The 17,186-nt window shown below is 35.0% G+C and overlaps 1 protein-coding gene across 1 annotated transcript in view; it reads left to right on the forward strand.

The window, feature by feature from the left end:
- The first annotated feature begins 598 nt into the window (after positions 1–598).
- DHX40 (DEAH (Asp-Glu-Ala-His) box polypeptide 40) overlaps positions 599–17,186 on the forward strand; it is a 34,540-nt gene continuing 17,952 nt past the window's right edge. The window contains exons 1-8 of the mRNA XM_004684430.1: positions 599–851; positions 1,640–1,807; positions 3,454–3,599; positions 5,259–5,378; positions 5,602–5,829; positions 6,303–6,369; positions 7,294–7,425; positions 15,829–15,928. Coding sequence (XP_004684487.1) covers positions 740–851; positions 1,640–1,807; positions 3,454–3,599; positions 5,259–5,378; positions 5,602–5,829; positions 6,303–6,369; positions 7,294–7,425; positions 15,829–15,928 — 1,073 coding nt within the window. The 5' untranslated portion in view covers positions 599–739. The remainder of the gene's footprint in view (positions 852–1,639; positions 1,808–3,453; positions 3,600–5,258; positions 5,379–5,601; positions 5,830–6,302; positions 6,370–7,293; positions 7,426–15,828; positions 15,929–17,186) is intronic.

Below are 17,186 nucleotides of genomic sequence, written 5' to 3' on the forward strand. Positions count from 1 at the left end.
TTCTACATGCTTTAACTTTTCAGTTTTTGAGCTTTCCTAAGAATCCACCTCATTAAAAATTTCTTCCCTTCCTCCCACAAATTCAGCAAATATGAAGGCCCACTTTGAATTACTTTGCTGGGTTCTGGGTGGAGGGAAGTGAAAGAAAAGATAAAAGAAGTAAAACGTGGAGTCCTCTGAAGGAAAAGAGTAGGGTGAGGAAACCTAGTTGTGGACACTACAAATCTTAAAGTTGGGCTCTACTACTCAGTAAATAATGTGCCTTGAACAGGTCATTTCAGGATGGACAATGTGAGTAAGTGTTGTGAAACGCCACACTTTAGGACGGTTACAGCTCTTGGCTAATGTTCACACCATATTAAGTGTGTGAATGCAGAACAAACTTGCGGTGAACCAGAGTAGCAGAGAAAAGAGATTTCGAGGTTCTTGTATGAACGAGGTAATAAACGAGGGGCTCAAAGGGGTCTTGGGGATCCCTTTTCCGTCCAAGGGGCAGCGACCAATGGCACATGCTGGGAAACCTGGGGGGGGGGGAGCTTGGCTGAAAGCCCGGCAGGTGTTCAAGAAAGGGGCACTTTTTGGCCGCCGCACGCCACGTCATCGAATAGCCCCCCCTCCCCTCTCCTTGGGTCGCACGCGCGGAAGTAAACACCTCAACGTCATCAGGGCGCGTCTTCGCCTTTCCCCTCCCATCTCCCCAGATCGGTGGACGTGCTCACCTCCGCTCCGGGCCAGGTCTATGTCCCGGTTTCCCGCCGTCGCGGGCAGGGCGCCAAGGCGGCAGGAGGAGGGAGAACGGTCAAGAGACCTCCAGGAAGAACGGCCCTCGGCTGTTTCCATCGCTCATAGAGGTGCGGTCCGCCGGACGCCACGGAGGCCCTTGGGAGTTAACCTGTGGGGAGCTTTGGGAGGATAAAAGTCCGCCTTTTGCGGCCAGAGAAGAGTGGGAAGGAGGGCTCAGAATTCTCTTCTCTTTCCAAGCCAGAGGCGAACTTTACGTCCAATGAGCACTTTGGTCTAGAGGGAGGCGGTCCCAGACCCAAGTTAGGTGAGAAACCTGCTGGGGGACAAGAAAGTGAACCCCAACACCAAGACGCGCAATGTACTTAAACAGGCTCATAAAGCCTTTGTTCTCTACCCATCCATTCCCACCCCCCAACCCCCCCTTCGTCGGGCAGGCAGCCTGCCTTTGGGTACGGTATGAAGGGAGCCAGTTTCCATGGTTACCCACCACTTGGCCTTCTGGGATATCAGTCACTTTGAACAGGGACCTAACTTGAACCGTGAATCAGAAGCAAACACAGGTGTCTTTTAATTTAGCTGAGAATTTTCCACTGTGTTCCAGTTTTTTGTCTATTGTTTAGTAAATTTGGGTTTTGTATTTCTCTGTAGGTATACTTGCATATACATTGCCTTATGTTAGGCCTGCTTTGTCAAGTGCTTAGCAAATGCTCCAGTTGTTCATTTTCATTGAAAAGTTGTTTAGGTTTCTAAACAGAGTATAGGGGATTTAATGAAAAATTGTGGATAGATCCTTTCCAGCCCTAAAATTTTGTTTTTCTCTTTTCAGTTCTGGAAAATTGAGTCACAGGTTCCTTATAGGTCTTTTAATCATAAAATTGTTTTTCTGTTATTACAGAAGAGAAAGGATGCACATCACAGGAGGGAGGAACTACTCCAACGTTTCCTATTCAAAAACAAAGGAAAAAACTTATTCAAGCTGTGAGGGACAATTCATTCCTTATTGTTACTGGAAATACAGGAAGTGGTAAAACAACTCAACTCCCAAAGTATCTATATGAAGCAGGTAATTTGGGGCATATTTAAAAAGTATCTTCTTAAAGTTTTTAAATTTTTTTTTTCACCTCCTGCAAGTTAATAGTACTTCTGTATTGCACAACGACTACGATTTGTCTTACAATCTCATTCCTTCTCTTTGCACAGCCTCCCTACCTCTTCTGTGTTTCTCTGTGGTCTTACTCAGATTGAGATGGCAGTTTTTCCATTTTAAGTTACAATAATCTAAATAAAAATTTAGGTGCATATTCTTTGCTGTAAGATTGTTTTGCTGTAGACTGTTAACCATTGGTTCTTGAAAAAATTTTGAGGGATAGGGGATATACTGTTATCCGTCACAGACATTAATAGTTTTTGGTTCTTTCTTCAGAGCATTATTGGGTAAATATTTATCCCTGACTCTACAAATACCAAGAGAGCTATAAAATTACAAATTTTCCAGTAGAGTAAACTTTCTGTCATAATATTGTTGGCAAAATTATGTTGTATGTTATTCATGTAAAAATAATAAAAATATCATAGACTATATTAAGTTATTTTAATACATCAAATCTAAGAAACCACATATAAGAATATTTTATATGTAATTAGTAAATGAAAAATACCATTTCTTGTAATGTTCATCTTCCTTTAGAGCTATTAAAATGGTGAAAAATATCAGTAGATTCCATGAAAGGTCGTTTATTTATAATGAATATATTTGCTTATTTTTTGTTTCTTAGAATGTTAGCTTTCCTTTCTCAGGTGTAGTCTCTAGAGTTTCCACCACCTGTGCACCATCACCATAGTTCCTGTGTTCTTCCCACCCTCATTTTGATTGCTTTCCTCACCCCTGCAGAATCTCTGATTTATAGTTGTCTGTTTATTTCTTTGCTGATTTTTGTTGTTACATTTTTTTTCCTTATATACCCAGGCTTATAATCCTCCTTATAAGTAAAACCATCTGGTATTTTTCTTTTTTCCTTCTAACTTAATTCATCAGCATAATACCTTCAAGCTGTGAGTGGCATTAGTTTATCTTTGTTGATTGCTGAGTAGTATTCTATTGTGTATGTATCCACATCTTTTTGGTCCAGTCATCTGTTTTTAGGCATCTGGGTTGATTCTAAGTCTTACCTGTTGTAAATAGTGCTGCAGTAAAAATAGGGGTTGTTTGTATTCTTTTGAATGAATGTTTTTGTGTCCTTTGGGTAGATCCCTGGGAGTGGAATTGCTGGGTCATAGGATAGCTCCATTTTTAGTAGACTGAGGAACCTCTGTACAGTTTTCTATAGTGGTTGGACCAGTATGCATTTGTAAAAGGTGGCATATTTAAATACATTTTTATTTTTGTGGCAATGATAACTTATTTTAGGAATTATGTAAAATTTTCTGGATTACTGGAATTAAAAATTCTTGGAATAGTATTAAGAGCAAATCTTTAGATTGAAGCTGGGAAAACCAACCTAATTACAATATTACATTTGCATGACTATTCATATGTATTTTAATTACTACTTAAATTTTCAATGTACAAATATAACACAGTATGTTGTTAATTTGGAGTTTTCTCTTGGAAACTTTTGAACAGTTTGTACTGATTTACTAGAAACAATTTAGGTCTAATAGGAAGGAACAGTTGTTAACATTATTGTGTTTCATCTCTGGTTTTGATAGGGTTTTCTCAACATGGTATGATTGGTGTGACTCAACCAAGAAAAGTAGCTGCCATATCAGTTGCTCAGAGGGTGGCTGAAGAAATGAAATGCACTTTGGGTTCCAAAGTAGGATACCAAGTTCGTTTTGATGATTGCAGTTCTAAGGTATTTGCTGGTATTCATTCAAGTGAACTTATATAAAGAGTAGAGAAAGGTCTGAAAAATTTTAAACTTAACATTTCCTTTGTATTTTAAAAAGACAAAGCCTCAGATTAGAATTTTTGTGCCCATTGTTAATGCTTTAGCTCTGAAGCAGCTGGAATTTATCCTTTTTCCCCCCTTCTTCAGTTAACTCATATGCGGCAATTATGCTCTTTTTTTTTTTTTAGCTGTTTTGATCCTTGATACATAACAATTGTATTCTTTCAAAAAAAATTAGTGAAATATATACAGCATAATGTATACCATTTTAACCACGCTTAAGTGTACAATTCTTTGGCAGTAAATATATTCACAGTGTTTGTATAATTATCACTACTGCATTCAGAGCTATTTCATCATTCCAAACAGAAACTCTGCTTAAACAGTTATCTCTTCCTTCCTCCCTACAGTTCCATGAAACATCTGTTCTGCTTTCTGTCACTATGCATTTACGCATTCTGAGTTTCTCATATAAGTGGGGTCATAAAACATTTTGTCCTTTTATTTTATTTATAATCTGTTTTATTTCATTTAGTATGATTTAAGATTCATCCATGTTGTGTGTTTGTATTTTTGAGGTGAGTGGGAAACTGGCAACTTATTTAACAAAGTAAGCAAATAGCTATTGAGCAACCCCATTATTCATGGCACTAGCAATTTTTTTTGTAAAAGATTTATTTATTTATGCATATTAGAACTAGGGTACAGGCCCAAAGTGAGGGGATCATGAGAGGACTCACCAAAGACAAAGTGGGGAGCAGAATAAGCAGATGTCCTGAAATACATTGCTGAGGGGAGTGGTGGGTGAGACGGGAGGTCTGCCACCTCCCTTGAGGGTGATCGAACTCATGTTGCACTGACTACTGTGCTTTTTAACCTCTTGCACTACCAGGAAGGGCCCCAGCACTAACAAGTTTGAAGTTGTTTTCTTTTTAGTAGTTAATGCTTACAATTTGTATTCTGTCTGGACCTATAAGTCCTATACGACATACAAAACAATGCCTAATTAACATTTGACCCTTAATAGGAATGGACATCAATTGTGGCACTGAATTATTCTCAGAATACTGTCTTTGCTTTCCTAATTGTTGCTTCTGAGAGTTTTTCTTTCTTTCCTTATTTTTTACTTATCAGTGCTGTTAACTCTCAGTTTTTGGACCATACACTCACTTTATTTTAATGCTTGTGAACTACCTTATTTTAGTAAGCTGGACAGAGAACAAGGGTGAGAGCAATTTGGTGTACTTAACTGTTTTTCTCTAACTTTTCTCCTGAATTCTCTAAAATAGTAGCTCATACAGAGAGATGAATCTCATTTTGTTGTTTTCCACAACTTTCTCACTTGAAGCCATTGTATTATTTGACCACTGCCTTTTGTAGCTCCCTATTGGGTATTTTTATCGCTTTATCACAGAATATCCACCTTATCAGTTCCTTATCCCTATCTCTGTATAAGTCACAGGTTTCTTAATTTACCATTCTTGTTAGACTACTTTATCTACTCTTATTTTTTCAGATAAGTTTGATCACTTAATGTTTTGTACATTTTGGCTGAAAATAAAACTCACAGAGTTGAAATTCTGTGCTGTTTTTAGTTCATGAAACTTGTTCTTCAAACATTAGGAAACAGCAATCAAATACATGACTGATGGATGTTTACTGAAACATATTCTGGGAGATCCAAATCTTACCAAATTCAGTGTTATCATTTTGGATGAAGCCCATGAGAGAACTCTAACTACAGTGAGTATTTTACACTTTATCTTAGCCTGATGGCCACTATATTTTAATGTATTGGTTTTTAACTAGACCGTTTAATTCTCTGGAGTATTTTACAGTATAGGTAATTGCTTCCTTTCACTTATGTTTTAATCTGTAATGTTTGCATAAGATAGGAAAATACTTAATGTAAGTTGGTTATTATGTACACTTGTGACTTACTAGATTTACTTTTTTTTTTTTTTAGGACATCTTATTTGGTTTATTGAAGAAGTTATTTCAGGAGAAATCTCCCAACAGGAAGGAGCATTTAAAGGTCGTGGTGATGTCAGCAACTATGGAATTAGCCAAGCTTTCTGCTTTCTTTGGAAATTGTCCAATATTTGATATACCTGGAAGACTTTATCCAGTCAGAGAAAAATTCTGCAATTTGATTGGCCCACGAGACAGAGAAAATACTGCATATATTCAGGCGGTATTGCTCACATTCTTTTTTTTTTTTTTCTTAAGATATATTTATTTATGCATACAAAACTGGGGTAGAAGCCAGAGGTGCAGGGGCAGTGAGAGGAATCACCAGATACAGAGTGGGAGCAGAACAGGTCGACTGACGAAGTACACTGCTGAAGGGAGCAGCAAGCGGGTCAGGAGAGGTCTGCTACGCCATGTGGGTCACCTCCAGGGCTGGGATCAAACTCATGCTGAAGTGACTTTAGCTTCTTAATGCTGTGCTTTAACCCACTGCGCCACCAGGGAGGGCCCTACTGACATTCTTTTTACATCTTTTTTATGTTTGTAATTCTAGTTAGCTTGGTAGTATAATAATTCATTTTACATACTAACTTTTAAAAATAAATTTGATTTCTGTAGAGTGGGGTATAGTGGTTGGCAGGGAAGGGAAGGGGCTGTATTTTCACTAGAAAATTATGCTTGTGTTTCTTGCTTTAGATTGTGAAAGTGACCATGGATATCCATTTGAATGAAATGGCTGGAGATATCTTGGTTTTTCTGACTGGTGAGCATTTAGTATCTGGTTTTAAAATATTCATTATTTATAAGATGAGTACCTGGCACCAGGATAGATTTACCTGTTAGGATTTCTGAACTCTACTCATGTTACCTGAGTTCGTTATGATTATCTTCATGATTTACTAAAGCTAAATATGTAAAATGACCTATTAGTAGAAAGATAATAATAATAGAAGGTAAAGTATTAGTATTTTTAATAATTTATCTTATATAGGGCTGTTAGCCTACCAAAGAGTCCTGGATCTGAATGAGTATTTCTGTTATTTCAAAACACAGTTCTATAAGCTTCTTTCTTTAAGTTGTGGGATGATACTGTGTGATAGCAGTACATAAGGTGTGGAATCTACATCTCATAAATAAGCCTTTTTTTGAGGGTCAAAAATAGAATAGTTAAAAAAAATAGTTATATTCTAAACTAGATGATCCTCAAGTAGCATCTAACAGAAGTGAGTCATTTCATTGCTCACCTCCTACTCTGCCTTATACTTTATGTCACAAGTGAGACATAGTAACAATCTCATTGCCTTTTTGTGGATGCTTAAATGGAATATACTGAATATTTTGGAATATACTGAAATGCCGTATTCTCCAGACTAACTTCCTTGTGTTAATGATTAACTTTACTGGATCATCTTCATATAGCAAAATGAAATTCCTAAAGGTGGTATACATTTTTATTCCCTTAAAGATTTAAATTACTTGGAAACAGGTGTTTCTTCAATCTTGAATTTTATTATTGAGATTTGGTATAACCTTTGTGTTTTAATTCCTTTAGATCAAATGACAGATTTAAAATAGCTATAATGTTAATTATGTAAAGTTCATTTTAAAATAGAAGGCTTTTTCTTTTTTCATTCTGAAATTTTGCAGTCCAGTTGTTGATGTTTTTTTCCTTCCTCCCTCATTTTAGGTCAATTTGAAATAGAAAAAAGTTGTGAGTTACTTTTTCAGATGGCAGAATCTGTTGACTATGATTATGATGTTCAAGATACCACCCTAGATGGTTTGTTAATACTGCCGTGTTACGGATCTATGACAACAGGTAATCCTCGTTAAAATAAAATATTTGGCTTTGAAAAAACTTTTTATTAGTTAATCACATGTATATAGAAATTGTCCAGATTGTGTGTTTAGGTCAGTGAATTTCACAAATAACCCACCTTTGTAACTAACACCCAGATCATGGTACACTATAAAAGAGTCAACATCCTCTGAAAGAACTGGTTTATTTTCTTGGTGTTTTACATATTCATTTTTTCAGGAGCCTTGAACAGTGTCCTTAGTATTAGAAGAATGGACTATGTACTTACCCAGTAGAATAAAATGTTAGCAATTTTTTATATCATTGTAATTTCTTGATAGTGGTACTGTAAGTAAAACTTAATTTGCCCTGCTACAGAATTTCTAGAAATCCTAGAAATATATATATACATATATATTTCTAGAATTATATCCCAAATATATCTGAGACTATGGTATATTTTTAATATAGCCACACATTAATCTACTTTCCAAAGATTACAGTTTTTTGGTAAATTCAAAAAACAAAAGCAAACTCTTACTGTTCTGCTATTCGTTCATAGTAAATATGATTGAATGAGGTTCAAATTTATCTTGTAAGGCTGTTTTATTGTGGAATTTTACTTGTAAAACTAAAGGGGAAGTAACCTTAGTTTCTTACTTGGAGTTTAGTGGGACTAGCACTTAATGTAATGTAAAAAAAGTATTTTTACATTTTATGTGTATCATTTTTTGTTAAGTGGATTGTATTAGTAAATAACATGACCATGAAAATTTTTTTTGTGATAGTGGGCCCTTGTTTTCAATATTGAAATCTGATTTTTAATTTTTACATCTTCAAGGGAATCTTTAGATGTTAAGATTCTCATTGTTTACTGTAGATATGACCCACTGACTTTTCTTTTTTAATAATAGTTTTAGTTTTACATCATTTTGTGCCTTTTTCCATCTCAGTTGTAATCCCCGTGGGCTTCCCATCACCAACTCACCCGTGTGCCATCACCATAGTCCAGTGCACTTCTCCTCCCCACACCCACCATTTTTGATCCCATTCCCCACTCCATCCCTGTAAAATATTTCTGGTATATAGTTGTTCATTATTATTCCCCCCCAATCACCCCCGGTCCTTTATGCTCCTGCTATGAGTGAAACCATCCAGAATCTTTTTCTTTTTCTCTCTGGCTTATTTCACTAAGCATGATCCCTTGCAGCTCCACCCATGTTGCTGCAAAAGGGGGAGTGTATCTTTTTTTATTGCTGAGTAATATGTCATCACATCTTTTTAATCCAGTCATCTACTTTTGGACATTTGGGTTGATTCCATGTCTTTCCTATTGTAAATAAAGCAGCAATAAACATGGGGGGGCAGGTGTATTTTTGAATCAGTGTTCTTGTGTCTTTTGGGTAGATACCTAGGAATGATGACCCACTGACTTTTATAAGTTACTTTGTAACTTATATTGAACTATAAAGCCAATTAGTTTTACTTTTTATAACCTTTAACTATGTGTGTGTGTATGTGTATATATATATATATTTCTACATAAATTAATTTCATTCTTTTCTACTGCCACATTGAAAATAATGTTCTGTATCTGTTATTGCTTCTTGTTTGAATTCTTGAAATTCAGTTTTTATATTATTGAAGATTGCTAGTTTCCCTTTTATTTTTTAAATTGCATGGCTTTTTTATTATTAGTTTCCCTTTTATTTTTTAAATTGCATGGCTTTTTTATTATTAGTTTACATTTTGATTTTGTGATATTCATAAGTATCCTTGAAATGCTGTTGTCTGGGATGTATTTAAATACCTGGTGTTCCTGACTACTTTCAGGCTGTTCACCTTGGATTTTGTTTTCTTCTTAATGACTTTCCTAAGCTTTCATCTTCAGTTTGCTATTTTCTTTGAATTTTGTTTTAGAGAGTTTGGCTCTCTCACTTGTGTGTGGTTGACTCCTGCGAGCTGTCAATAGTTTAGTCTCACTTCTGCACTATAGACCCCCTGGGTCTCCTCACACAGCTTTTTGGTTGGTATATCATATTCTAAGCCATTCTTTTCTTTTTTCTCATTGTCCTGTTAGATAGTAAAGATGTTATTGTTAGAGTTCAGATACTCAATTTGCCTCCGTGTATTGTTTACACAACCTCTATCCAATATTCTCTGATTTGCTGTTATCCTACCAGCAATTATAAGCAGAGTTTTCCCAAAAAGCACTGGTCTGATTGTGTCAGTTTTTTGTTGGGTAGCATCAACCATTCCCTATTGCCAACTGAATTTAAATGCCAACTTAATAACTCGGCATTTATTTTCCTTCCAGTATGATGTGAGCCTGCTTCCAACTTTGATTTTCTGTGTTGGCATATGTGTGTAAGGAAGTGAGACTAGGTATGAATAGAACCATTATTGAAGGGTTTTGTTAATTCATCTTAGTTTATTTTTTAGTTCCAAGGACTCTTTAAGGGTGAGCTACCTTAAGGGTAATTCATTAAGAATGTAATAATATATTGCCGCAGTTGGTAACAGTGCAAGGAGGCTTTCAGTTGGATTCATGAGGTACTTTCTAATGGTGGAGAAGACTTAGATGAAAAAGGGGAAGAGTGGCAGGCTCAGGCTCTTGGGATCTGAGGCTTTCTTTTTAAGCTGCTTAATACAAGATAGTGCTTATTAGTGACAGCATTATGTCATTTCCTTTACTTCGTATTATTTATTAAGAACAGAACCTTCCATTTGGGAATGAAAAGCAAAAAAGGGGTTCCTACTTGGCGACTTGTAGGAAGAGGGTTCAAAAATGACCCAAATGTAAGGTTAGTGACTAGTAAAAAAATCATTCAGTAGATATTTTTTGCTTTTATTTCTGGGCTAACCATGAGTGTAGTTGACTGTTTGAAAGGAATACTTTAAACATTCTTCCTGTTTGATTAAAAGGTGCTCATGTGTCAAAGGTAAAGTGCTAAGGTTTCCCGTCTAATGCCAGTGATGCGATGCTGCCCTTTGCACTGAACTCTTCTGATCCTGCCCTTTGTGACACCCTCTCAATCTCAACAGGGGATTTTTTGATACCTTTCCACCTTCATCTTTCTGTGATTCTGTTTTTCTTATTTCCTTGAACCTTCTTTTCTCTTTTACTCCCTGCTAACTGGCTGAAATACTGGTATTTTGCAAACAACTACATAAAAACCTACCTGTCCTTCTCTAAAAACTGACTTCAGTCTCTTCTTCATTTGAGCCACATTGTGCTTTAACTCCTGTTGCACTTAACACATTCCACTTCGTGTTACAGTTTTCTCATCTTATCTGTGAGATTGTAAATTTCTTGAGGGCAAATACCGTGGGTATCAAAGAAATCCTGATTAAATATTTGTCAAACTGAGGTTGACCTACACTTTGTGTTAGACAGTTTGTTAGTATCTTGCATCAAAAGCTTTGTCTAGAACTTTATTCTAGTTTCTCTCAAATTTTTCCATCTTCTGACTTAGCTCTTGTTCATGGTATGACAGTTTTTCATGTTTCTTATGCATCTAAGGGAAAAGTGAACCCCACAAAAATTTACATGAAATATTTAGTACTGGTGGTGATTAACTAATTCAGTGCTTTCCGTAGCCTTTGTGTGTGGTGTTGGAGGAGTTGGAGATTGTTTCAAAAAGGTAATGAGAAAGTCATGGCTTCTTTCTCTAGAAAATAGTGTACACACACACACATATTTGCATAATCAGACTTCTCTTTTATAGATAAAGGCTAAATGATTGCATTAACATGGTCAATCAACATTTAGTAATTGGTTATTTGTCCAGTAATAGGGCTCTAAGTTTGAGTTTTCAGTATGAATGAAGAAAAGAAGTGCTTTGTTCAGAACTGTTTCTTTACAGATTTAACTATTTTTTTTAACAAAAAGATGGGATTATGTTATTTATGCTTTTTTTCCTGAACTTTGTAGAAATTTTAAAAATTCAAAAAATTTTTTAACTTCCTACTGTGTGGGAATTAACAGTGTCTCAGTATATTTGCTCCATTTTTCTTTTTTAAAAAAAGTAATTGAGGGACAATGGTAAAGTCTCTTTTTACCATGTGTAAAATTGCAAAGGTAAAAGAAAAAAAATCACCTCAAATATCTTCATCCAGAAATAATCACCTATTAATATTTGGAAAAAGCATTGTTTCGTTGTAAGCACATGCATGGGTGTGTGGGGGGTGGGGTGCATGTGCACATCTATGGTATTACTTATTTTAAAAATTTTCAACAGTAATTTTACTTGAATTTACCCAAAGGAATTGTTGATCAAGTAAAATCTTTTTCACATGAAATAATACTATATAAAAGATTGCTGTAGGTTTAAAAAGATGAAAATTATTAGGAAGTTGAAGTTAATATCTTTATGGATATATTTAATTAGAGATCTTATCTAAGTACATTAAGTACTTTTACTCTTCTAGTCCTTCCCTTCTGGTTTTTTTGTTATTTTTACATTGTTCAGATAAGTTCAGTGTTCTTCATCAGTTCTTTTATGTGGTTTTTTCCATCCCTCGATTACATTTTGGTTTTTTCATTCCTAAATTAATTAGATTGATTGGATTTTAACTTTTTAAGTAGGATTCTTGTGCTGTTTTTCTCTTCCATGTTTGAGAATGTCTGGCTTTTGCCTTTATACTTGAACTACATCTTGGCTGGGTTTTATGTTCTTGGGTCATACTTTCTTTTCCTTAGAACTTGGTAGACGTTGTCCAGTTGTCTTCTGGCATTGAATATTGCTGCGGAGAAGTCTGAGGCCAGCCTGATTTTTTTCCCCTTCCTTGTAAGTGATTTGTTTTTTTTTCCTGTCTGATTGTCTGAAATTTTCTATTATTATCCTCAAAGTTCAGTGTTTTAATTAGAGTATTTTTTGGTGTTGAGTGTGTTAAAATTTCCTGAATTTGATGTGTTCTTGTAAAAATTAACTTTATGAGGTATGATTTACATTATAATGTACCTGTTTTAAGTATACAGTTTACTGAGTTTTGACAAGATGTACATACTTGCATAACAACCATCACCACAAACTAGTTTTAGAATTTTTCCAATGCTCTCTTTTGATCTGCAAATTCAATTTTTTATTTTAGGGAAATTTCCTTGTGGCTTTTTTGTTTTTTTAAATATATGTCCAGTACATGTTTTTTTCTGCTTACTGTGTTGGCTTGTATCTTCCATATTTCTTAGTTTCTTTTTCACCACATGTATTAATTATTTCTAACCCTTTCTCTGTGTGAGGAGTTTGATGTCATTAGTGTTAGTGAGAATTTTCAAGATATTTTTTACTTAACAAATGACTTCAGGAATGGAGTAGAGCTTGAGCTAAGCAGTTTTGTTGTTCTTTATTCTGCCCCTTTGAAAACAGGTTTTGTTTATTGCTTCAGGTTACCCTACATTTACATACATGCATGTTCTCAAGAGTCAAGATGAGTCATCCAAGTTTTTCCTCAAGATATTCCCCATTTCCTTCCCCTCTTCCTTTCCATCTGTGTCACTATCTGTGATGTATTTCTCCTTTATAGTCTTTTTGAAAGAATTTGGGACAAGAAATTTTTAAGGCCCTCCCTGGTGACTCAGCACTGCAAGCTAGCCACAGCTTCTTCAGTGTGAGTTCAATTCCTGTCCAGGAGGTGACCCACATGGCACGGCAGACCTCTCCTGACCTGCCCGCTGCTCCCTTCAGCAGTGTACTTTGTCTATTTGCCTGTTCTGTTCCCTATTCTGTCTCTCGTGAATCCTCTCACTGTCCCTGCATCTCTCGCCTGTACCCCAGTTCTATATGCATAAATAAATACATTTTAAAAAACAATTAAAAAAAGGTTAATGGACCTTAGCATATAATTTGTCATAAACATCTGTCTTAGGAGCATTGCTCCATTAGAGTCAACGTTGAATGTTTTTTCCTCTGTGATCTTACTTCTTGGTGTTCTTAGCAGCATCCTTCTTCTATGCTGTTATTCTCCTCCCTCTGTTACTAAGATATTCTAGTACCTTATGAGATACTGGGATAAGTGATGTAGGGTATGTTAGAATCTTTTATAGGTAAGATAATCTTTTATAGAATGTAATCAGGACAATTTCTATGTCTTAATGAAAGTACTCAATTTATCTTTTCCTTCCTGGAAAATGAGATCTTACTCTAGGGTATGTGTTTAATTATTTTTTCAAATCCTTATTAACAAAATTAGCATGTATTTATACTTGTAGAATATAGTGTGTTGGTGAAAATGTAAATGTGAAATGAATGTGAGCCATGTCAAAACAGCCGTTTCAGTACTTTTAATTGACTATGGTGAGCAAAATGGGAGATAAATTTTGCAGAAATTGAAGGCTAAAACAAATAAGGTACTTTTGAGATGGTTTGATTGGAAAAATTCTAAGGACAGTTCTAAGTTATGTAAAACTTTACTGAAGTTGAATTTTGAAGGTAGGGTGATCTTACTATGATTATTTCTATAATGCAGTTTATCAATTTAGTCAACAACTATTGAATAACTTTCTATGGGCTAGGCATTGTTCTAGGTACTAAAGACATATCTTGAATTAAAGAAAGTCCTTGTTCTTATGGAGCTACATTGTAATAGAGAAAGTAAATAATAAATGTATAAACATGAAGTTAGAATTGCAAAGTTGTATATGATTCCTTTAAACTATCTAGAAGAAATAACTATCTAAGAAATACCTCAAAAATAATTTTTAGCACTTAATATTTTTCTTCAGACTCTTCAAATCTAAAATAAATAGGCCTTTCTGGAATTATTTTTGGATTTACATCAGAACTTCTCTACAGGATCTCAATAAAGTGCTTTCTAGCACCTTTTCCTTGTGAATTAGCAGCATTACTAAACGTGGTTTAAATTTGCCTGTCACTTATGTAAATCTTAAGCAAGCTACTCGGCCTCTCTGGGCTTTATTTTTTTCATCTATAAAATGAGATGGTTAGCCTAGTCCATTATTTTGAAATTGTGCTTATATCTGCCATTCCTTTTCTCCCTTAGAACAGTTAAATTTTTGTCTGCTTTATATATGAGGAATACATGGATTTTTTGCGGGGGAGGAATACATGGATCTTTATAAGATTTTATTTGGCTGCTGAAAACAAATACAGATTGCTCAGGTAGAAAAAGCTACTGTTCTAAAAAAAATCAGATTATTGTATGAAAATCAAATGCAACCAGGCATTTAAAAAGTATATTCACACATACTACCATTCTAATATGTAATGTACAATAACATACAAAGTTAAAAGTTTTAAAGGAATTTATGAAAAATGAAAATAGAAGCGCTACTAATTACTTTTCATATCTTAATGTATTGACTTGTTACTTTCTGGAGTGATTACTTCTGTAATTTGGAGATCATAGATGATTTACCAAAGACCTTGGTTTGAAGTCCCTTGACTTCTTTAAGTGATCTTTTACTTCATTCACTTCCACTACTCATTTAAAAGCTTGCATTTTAGAATTGTCTCTACCATCATTTTTTATATCAGTTTTCAACATCTTTCTGCTGATTACTTTCTGGTTCTGCCAACTCACTCTACTGTTCTAATTCAGTTTTTGGAATAGAAGAGACTTGTCCTTTACCATCCTTCACATGTCTCTTCTCACTCATACTGTAATCATATCCATACAAACATTCTTAATTCTCTTGTTTTACTCTGTGCTTAACCTGGCAAGAGAGCAAGTCTGGCCAAATCCATCCTATGTTGCAGCTAGGTCTTTTAAAACCTAGCATATGTCAGGAACTATGAAGTAAGTTCTCCTATTAACTCTTCTAGCCTAGTCTTTATTTTCTCTCTTTAGACTAGCTTTCACTCCAAGTATTTTAGTCATTTTCTTACGGTTTACAGTTTATTTTCTATTAGCCTAATCAACTTTATCGTCTCTTGGATTTTATTCCAAATTTATGGGAATATCAAATTGACCCAGCTCGGGGAGGTGTTTATCCTTGGTGCCATAGACTATGACCAGAGGAGCAAGGTATTATATATACCAAGGTGTTGCCGCTGGGGCCTAACCTTCAGAATATGTTGGGTAATGGGAAATGAATGTAGTAGTCATTGGGCATATAACCCCTCAATCTGGAGTCTGTGGTTAGGTTTCAGAGTTACTGATACCCTAAAATTGTTTGAAATTGTGTGTACATATGTGTTTTTGTTGGAGAAGAGACCCCCAGGTCTTAAATATTATCAAAGGAGAGATATTAATGACCTAGATTTAAAACACTACTAGGGCTTATCATAGCAATAAGTCTGTGATTCCATGGATCTTAAAATCTTTTAAGTAGAAGGTGAAGAAAGAATGTTTTTGAAGAGTATGCAGCTTATAGTGAAAAGAACTATGTTCTTCAAAAATTGAATTTGACAAATGCACATGATAAATTAATATTTTTTAATATTTTCTTTATATCTATTTTAGATCAGCAGAGGCGAATATTTTTACCACCTCCACCTGGAATTAGAAAATGTGTCATATCCACCAATATTTCCGCAACATCTTTAACAATAGATGGAATCAGGTAGTGCTACTTTTAAACTTTACTGACAGCCAAAGAAGGTATCATAAAGCGTTACTGAGTTTGCTCTTCTGTGCTTTCACTAATTACCTTCTTACCTATTTGTCTTCACCTATCATTTTTTATTATTGGTTGTTGAAAACAGAAAATAGGTGTACAAAGTGTTTCTTTTCATACTTTTAAATTGTTTGTACTTGACAACTTGTAGCTTTTTCTTCTCAAATTAAAGAGTATGCACACTATTTCATGACTGATTTGAAAAGAAGCTATGCCAGTTTTTCTTTATTCCTGTTACCAGCATATGAAATGATATGATACTCTCTAGTAGCCCCACTCTGGTTGAGTAAGGTTTGTATATTTATCTGAAAATATTGTTGACCACTTTTTACCTTTTTAACTGATTGTGAAAATGAGCTGTGATCTATACCTTTTATTTTTTAGTGCAATGAACATGCCATCAAAATTTTGAAAAAATTTAGTAGAGAAATAAGTGGAAATTTTTTTATCTAGACTGATAACTAATGTGAAGTTTTTCAAAACCCATGAATGATTTCTTTTTAAATACTTTTCTTTTACCATTTAATATAGTATATCCTAAGCTAACGCCTCTCTGCCACAGGAAGCAAGGGCATGAATCCCAAAGACACAATGTATTTTTCCTGTGTAAAGTAAGCTGCTAGATCTGAGAGGAAGTTTAATTTCTGCTTTTCTCTTTTACTTTAATAGTTTCACTGTGAGTTTAGGGGAATAACTTTCCTAAGTAAATTAACCTTTGTAATTTTCTATTTCGAGCAAAGGCAAAAGTCATTAAATGGCATGTTTCAGAATGGTCCCTTTGAGAATAATAGACTTACTGCTATTTCTAACTTAGTTTTTACCTGACTTATTTTTTAAATTGGCTTAAAATGATATTGTTAAATGGTGGCTGGAATTAGATTCTGATCCAGTTACTTGATAACCTGTTAAATGGTTAGAGCTAACTTTCAGGTTTTTTACTTTGGAAATGAAATTTATATAAAATTAACATTTAAGAGTGAACAACTGTCCTCCCTGGTGACACTAAGGGTTATGTGTCAGCACTGTGGGGCTAACATTGGCCGCTGCTGCATAAGTTAGATCCCAGCCAGGGAGCTAAACCCACTTGTGGCACAACAGATCTCTCCTGTCTCTCCCTTGCTCCCCTCAGCTGTGTATTTCATTCAGTCTGCCTGTTCTGCTCTCCATTCTGTCTCTGGTGAATCCTCTCACTGTGCACTTCTGG

Source organism: Condylura cristata, unplaced genomic scaffold (assembly GCF_000260355.1).
Source record: "Condylura cristata isolate star-nosed mole 26May11 unplaced genomic scaffold, ConCri1.0 scaffold00017, whole genome shotgun sequence".
NCBI classification, from domain to species: Eukaryota; Metazoa; Chordata; class Mammalia; order Eulipotyphla; family Talpidae; genus Condylura; species Condylura cristata.